The 6,802-nt window shown below is 32.2% G+C and overlaps 1 protein-coding gene across 1 annotated transcript; it reads left to right on the top strand.

The window, feature by feature from the left end:
- Positions 1–2,916: 2,916 nt before the first annotated feature.
- GGTG_11847 (hypothetical protein) lies at positions 2,917–3,237 on the top strand (the record flags this gene model as incomplete). Its single annotated transcript, XM_009229738.1, has 1 exon — positions 2,917–3,237. A coding segment is annotated over one exon (321 nt), but the record flags the coding sequence as incomplete, so codon positions are not given.
- Positions 3,238–6,802: the final 3,565 nt, after the last annotated feature.

The raw sequence follows: 6,802 nt of genomic DNA, 5'->3' as shown, positions 1-6,802 counted from the left end.
GCGTTATGCCTTTATGCAAACGTTATACGCTTTTGGTATTTGTTTTAAAGTTTTTGGCTGCGGGTTAAGCTTGCTAACCCGTTTTTAAAAAAATCGTGCAATTTTAAAGCAATTTTAAATGTTTTAAATTTATAAAGTGGAAGGTTTTTGGTAAGCCCGTTTGTTAGCATAAAAGCGGTTTTAAAATATATTACGTTAAACGTTCCTTTTTGGTACTTTTAGCGTAGCTATATATTTATAATATTTACGTGCTTTAAAGCCGTATTAATGCGGGTGCCTTTTTTAATTATTAATTGGATCGTTTATGTATTATTACAATAAAGCTTTTAAAAAATATTAATTTTTAAGCGCAAATTTCGAAAAAACTTTTGCATAGCGATAATTTCCTTTTCGAATTTTATAAGCGCTAAAAGCTTTGCTTTTGTAATGGACGTTATAACGGTAGCTTGTTTTTTTGCTTTTTACGCTACGGGCTTTTCGAATAAAAATATAACGTATTTTTTAAACGATTTTTTCGTTTTTTTATCGTTAGCAAAGGAAACGTTTAAAGCAAAAAGCAAATGGTTGGATTTTAAAACGTTTCTTAACCGGATGCAATAAAATTTTAACCTTTTTAAATACAAAAAGGTATAATTCGCCGCTTTTAAATGCTTTTTATTTGGGTTTGTAAAGTATTTAAAAAGTTTTGCGCTTGCAAAAGCAACGTTTAAGCAAATAGTAATGGCCGTATAAAGTATAAACCCGATTTTTTTTGCATAGCTAGGATTTTAACGGGTATTGCTACCCTTAATTTTTTTTTAAGCGTTTAGCTGGGCAAAAAAAAGCGCTTTACGCTTTTATTTTTAAAATTAAAAGTATTAATAATTTTATTAATGTAAAAGTTATAATGCAAAGTTATTATTCGTATTTTTTTATTTTTTACAATTTAAATTTTAAATTTTTTTTAAATGGTTCCTTTTTTATTTTGTACTTTTTTTTAAAACCGTTTAATATTTTCGCTATTATTTTTAAATGCATAGCACGGTTAAAAATAATTATGTTATTAACGTATAAAAAAAGGAAAACTTTACGTTTTGTGCTTATAAATAAATAAAGCTTTTCCATTAACGGGGTAAATTTTAACTTTTTAAAGGTTTTTTTAAAAGTTAAATATTATAATTTCGGTAAATTTCGTAACCCGTATAAAGCTTTTTTAAACCAAATTACGAATTTTTTTTGGTAATACCCAAAAAAAACCTTTACGTAAACGGGTATATAATTATTGCTAATTTTTGCGCAAAAAAAAAGCTTTATTAACGTTAATTTAATGCGTTTTAAAATTAAAATAAACCATAATTGCTATTATAATTTTAAAAATTTTAATTGCAAACTGTAGGAAGGACTTTGGGGTGGAGTCCTATGCTCGTGGAGCTCCAAACGGCGTAAAATTGAGGTTTGATAATTATTAAAAGGTAGTTAAGTCAAAGTGTTGTTATTTAGGTTTGAGGTGGAAGGAATCTTGCTAAAAAAAAGGGACGGATCCAACCTCCTTATATAGGTACAAAGGAGCTTTGAATGGCCGGTGCACAAATCCCGGATTTGTGCATGGCGATCCTCCAAAGCCTGTGCATGCGCCTAACAGGTAAGTTCCAACACAAACGTATGTTAAAAGCACGGGCGAAACCGCCCGGCAAAAAGCGGAAAGCGTTAAATGCACGGGCGAAACCGCCCGGCAAAAAAGGAAAAAAGGGGCGCTAGCAGCCAACCGGGCACGGACCCCCCGGGAACATGCCGGCAAGCTACCGGTATTGCGGCCAAAGCATAATAGCAAAGCTAAAAAATAAAATAAAGCTTAAATTGCACGAAAGCGCTTAAAACGCAAAGGACTTAAAAAACCGACCCCGGGTGCCCAAAAAGGCATAAAAAAAAGGAAAGTTAAAAAAGGAACAATTTTTGTTAGCGATAGCATTTTTGGTAAAAAATTTACGAAAGCTTAATAAAAAAAACACCGTATTCGGCCCGTAACCCGGTAATTACCCGCTTTTGCACCAATTAACCCTTAATATATTATTTTTTTTTTACACCTTTTTTATTTAAAAAGCAAGCCCGGGTAATTACCGAAAGGGATCGAACAAATTTAAAAAAGGCATTTGCAACTTTGCACCGTTTATAATAACGCTTAACGCTACATCGAGCACGTTGGAAAAGGCCGTTAAACCACCGGAATAAAATACTAAAAAAGCCCCGCAAATTCCCAACGATTTCAAAAACTTTTTTGTAAAAAAGCTGCAAAAAATAAACGACGCGCTAAAAGCTTAAAGCAAACGCGCCCGTTTAATTTAAAAAATTTAAAATAAAAGGTTAAAGCATGCGCATAAAGGCTTAAACGAAAATAAAAAAAATATTTTTAAACAACGAAAAGGTTTTACGTAAAATAAAATTACTTTTAAGCCTTTTATGCTTAAAAAATCGGCAATTTGGCAAAATATCGCCCATTATATTAACGATTACAAATTTATTTTTAAAAGCGAAAAGGAACGTTACGGTAAAAACCGTGTAAAAGTTTAAATAACCTTTAGCACTTTCGATTATCGTTAGCGGGTACAATGGACAAAATACAAACAAATGCATTACCCAAATACCGGGGTATCGTTTATTTAAGCCGATTTTTTGCGGTAACTTTAAATAAAGTCGAAAAACCCCAATTCGTAAATGTAGCTAACGATTAAAAAGTTTGCGGGAAATACCGTTATTAAATAAAAGGATTACAAATCGTTCGAAGCGTTTTGGATTTGTTAGGATTTGGTAAAAAATAACCTTTCCGAATTAGCACTCGAATGGACAAAAACGATATTGCTTTTTAACCGGTTTCGCCTTAAAATCCAAAAACGGGTAATACTTAAAAGCTTTTTTTACATTATAAAAAAATTGCAAACCAAAGCTTTTAAAGCAAAAATAATATTGGGACCGTACAAAAAAACCCCGGGGGATATAAATATTTTAACCTTTAAAAAGCCGGTTATTTGCTTTAAATGCGGGCAATTAAACCATATCGTTGCAGCATGCAAAATACGGACGGATAACCCAAAAACCCCGTTGGCCCCAATAACCATACAAAAGGCAAAGGGGAAAAGGCCCGAAATACGGTATTACGGGTATAAAAAGCTAAGCTATATCCGGCCGGCGTGCCCCAAAAAAAGCAAAATATCGCTATTTAATTCGATACCGCTATTTGGCCGTTTAAGCACCGGGGTTTAAAAGTGCGCTTTAACGGCTAAAACGCGCTAGGAAACCGAAATGTATTTACGAATTAACGGTTACCGGGTAAAGTTAAAAGCGTTGGTTAATAATAAGAATAACGTTAATTTGTTGCACAACCGTTTTTTGGTAAAAGCAAAAAAAATACCGGTACCAAACGAAAGCTATTTAACGTAATTCGATACCAAAAAACGCATGCTTACGCTAAGGGTAAAGAAATACAAAACTTAAATAACGAATAGCTAAAAAATAACCTAAAAATTAATAATGTTTTACGTAATAGTGCCCCGGGCCGGGTACAACATTACGTTGGGCATGCTTTGGTTCCAACAAAAAAACATTAAAATTCGGTTTAAAAATATAAAATAAAGGTTTTCGGTAATTACTAAAAAGGTTAAAATAATTTCGTTGGAAATAGCTAAAAAATTAATCCAATTGGGATAAACGATAACCGTACTAACGGTTGCACGCCCGAAAACCCCGAAAAACCCCGGAAAAAGGCTAAAAGCTTTTCCGGAATGGGTTAAAAAAATAATTGCAAAATATGCGCAGCTTTATAAATTAAACCTTTTGCTAAAACATACAAGCTAAAATTACGCGATTAAATTGGAAAAAAAAACGATGCCGCTTTACAAAAACATTTATCCTTTATTCGAAAAGGAATTAAAAACCTTTCGGGGGTATTTCGACGAAGTTATAGCAAAAGGTTGGATTCGGCATTTAATTAGCCCCGCCGGCGCCGAAATTTTGTTCGTTTTAAAAAAGGACGGGAAATTTCGCTTTTGTATTAATTATTGGGGTTTTAACAAAATTACCAAAAAAAACCGGCTAGCATTTCCGTTAATTTACGAAATATTTAACCGGGTATTTAAAAATTAATACTTTATTAAGCTGGATTTAAAAAACGCTTATTACAAAATACGAATTCGACAAAAAAATAAATGGAAAATTGCTTTTCGCTGCAAATATGGACATTACGAATATTTAATAATGCCTTTCGGTTTGGCCAACGCCTTAATAACGTTTTAAAGCTTTATTAATATAGCGTTTGGAAAATTAATTAATAACAATTGCATTATATATTTAAACGATATTTTTATCTTTTCGAAAATACAAAAAAAGCACCGCAAAGCAATAAAAACGGTATTAAAATAATTCGAACGGTTTAAACTTTACGTTAGCCCGACCAAATGCAAATTCGAAATGGATAATATCGATTTTTTGGGATTTAAAATAACCAAATTCGGGGTCGAAATTTTGCCGGACAAAATTATTGCAATTTTAAAGTAAAGGATACCGGAAAGCGTTAAAAACATTTAAATATTTTTGGGCTTTACGGGGTATTATTAAAAATTCGTAAAGGGCTACGCGAAAATCACTATGCTTTTAACGAACTTTTTTAACAAAAATACCGTATTTTATTTAGGAAATATTACGAAAAAGGCTTTTTGTAAATTAAAGTTGCTATTTACGAAAGCTTCGGTATTGGTGCATTTCGACCTTTCGAAACCGCTGTACGTACGAACCGACGCTTCGGCTTTTGCAATAAAAACGGTGCTATTGCAATTACAAAACGGCCGGTAGCATTTAGTAACTTATATATCGAAAAAGCTACGATAAAAAAAATTGCGTTATACAATTTTTAATTTAAAATTGCTAGCGATTATAAAAGCTTTCGAAAAGTAACGGCATTATTTAGCTTATTTATAAAAAATTATTAAAATAATTACCGACCATTTAAATTATACCCATATTTTAACAAAAAAAAAGTAATAAAGCGTTAAACAAAATGGTTCGAAAACTTAACAAAATACGATTTTACGATTAAATGGAAACTAAAATACCGGAACCCCGCGAATAGCTTATTAAAACGTCCTTAAAATATACCAATAAACGGGAAGGCTAATATAGCAAAAAAGGAATTCCAAAACGATTTGCTAGCTAAATTCTAAAAAATAGCTTACGTAAGGACAACCATTACTAAAAAAAATACCAAAATAATATTAAAGCGCATTTTCGAAATACAAGCAAAGAACGATTTCGTTTAAAACGGTATTTAAAAAAACAAATTTAACGTTTAGGAAATTAATAACGGTTTGCTTAAGCATAAAAAAAAATTTAAATTCCAAATTTAGCACCGTTTAAACGAACAATGCTTTAAAAATAATACGATAACCCAACGGGAAATTACAAAAGCATGGCCAAAACTTTAAAAAAGTTTAAACGGCAATTTAAATGGCCGGGTATGGCTAAAAACGTACGCAAATACGTACGGACGTATTAAATATACCAGCAAATAAAGCCGAAAATACAAGCATTTTACGGGCTATTAGCATTTTTGCCCGTACCAAACCGCCCGGAACAAAAGCTATCGATAAATTTTATCGGAAAATTTCCAACGTTGGTAAATGGAACCGGCAAAAAACGCAACGCAATATTGGTAATGGTTAACCGGTTTACCAAATATAGCTTTTTTATCCCAACGTTTACAAAATTAACCAATAAAGGATTGGGGAGCTTTTTATTTGCATACGTTTAAAAGCTATTGGAAACGCCCGAAAGGATTATATCGGACCGGAACAAACTATTTACAAACGGGTTTTAAATAACTTTTGCCGAACATTTAAAAGTTGCAAAAAAGCTATCGATAGCATATTACTTTTAAACCAACGGGCAAACGGAACGAACGAATTAAACAATAAAATATTACTTTCGGTGCTTTTGCTGCGAAAAGCAAAACGATTGGGCGTTGTTATTGCATTTAGCAGCGTAAATGCACAATACGAGCGTGCATTTGGGGTTGCAAAAAACCCCGGCGTTTTTGTTAATAAGGTTTTACTTACAAAAGCTTTATAATTTTTGGGTAATTAAAAAAAAACCTTTGGCAACGGTTAAAATTAAGGCGGGGGCTTTGGAAACAATTAAAAAGCAAGCCAAAAAACTGCTAAAAAAGCGAATAATATGTACAAAAAGTATTATAACAAAAGTAGGACCCCGGTGCTTTTTGGGGTAAGCGATTGGGTATTGCTAAATACGGCGAATATTAAAATAAAAAGGCCGTCGAAAAAGCTATCGGATAAATGGTTAAAACCTTTTTAAATTTTAAAAATGGTTGGGTTAACCGGTTTGGCGTTCCGGTTAAAACTTTCGGTAAATTACCGGATATATAACGTATTTCCGGCAAATTTATTGCGGGCGTTTAAAAAAAAGCCCGGCAAAAAACCAAAAAATAAAAATTTAAAAATCAAAAAAAAAAAAGGAATTGCTTCGAAATAAAGGCTTTGCTAAAATATAAAAGGCCTTTGCAAAAATAAAAATACTTGGTTAAATGGATAGGTTACAACGAATTGGAAAATTCGTAAATTTTAAAAAAGGATATTACGAAAAAAATTATTTAAACGTATAAAGCAAGCCTATTAAAAGCAAACTTATAAAATAAGGAAAATACCGAACCTTAGCGGGTAAATACCCGGAAAGGACGGGGGTATTACAAAAAAAGAATAATAAAAGCTAAAAAAATAGGCTTAAAAAAATAGTTTAACGTGCCGAACCGGTTAGCCACCGG

Source organism: Gaeumannomyces tritici, assembly GCF_000145635.1.
Source record: "Gaeumannomyces tritici R3-111a-1 unplaced genomic scaffold supercont2.7, whole genome shotgun sequence".
In the NCBI taxonomy this organism is placed as follows: Eukaryota; Fungi; Ascomycota; class Sordariomycetes; order Magnaporthales; family Magnaporthaceae; genus Gaeumannomyces; species Gaeumannomyces tritici.
Note: the sequence above shows the minus strand (reverse complement) of the source record. Positions and strands in the feature narration are given on the sequence as shown.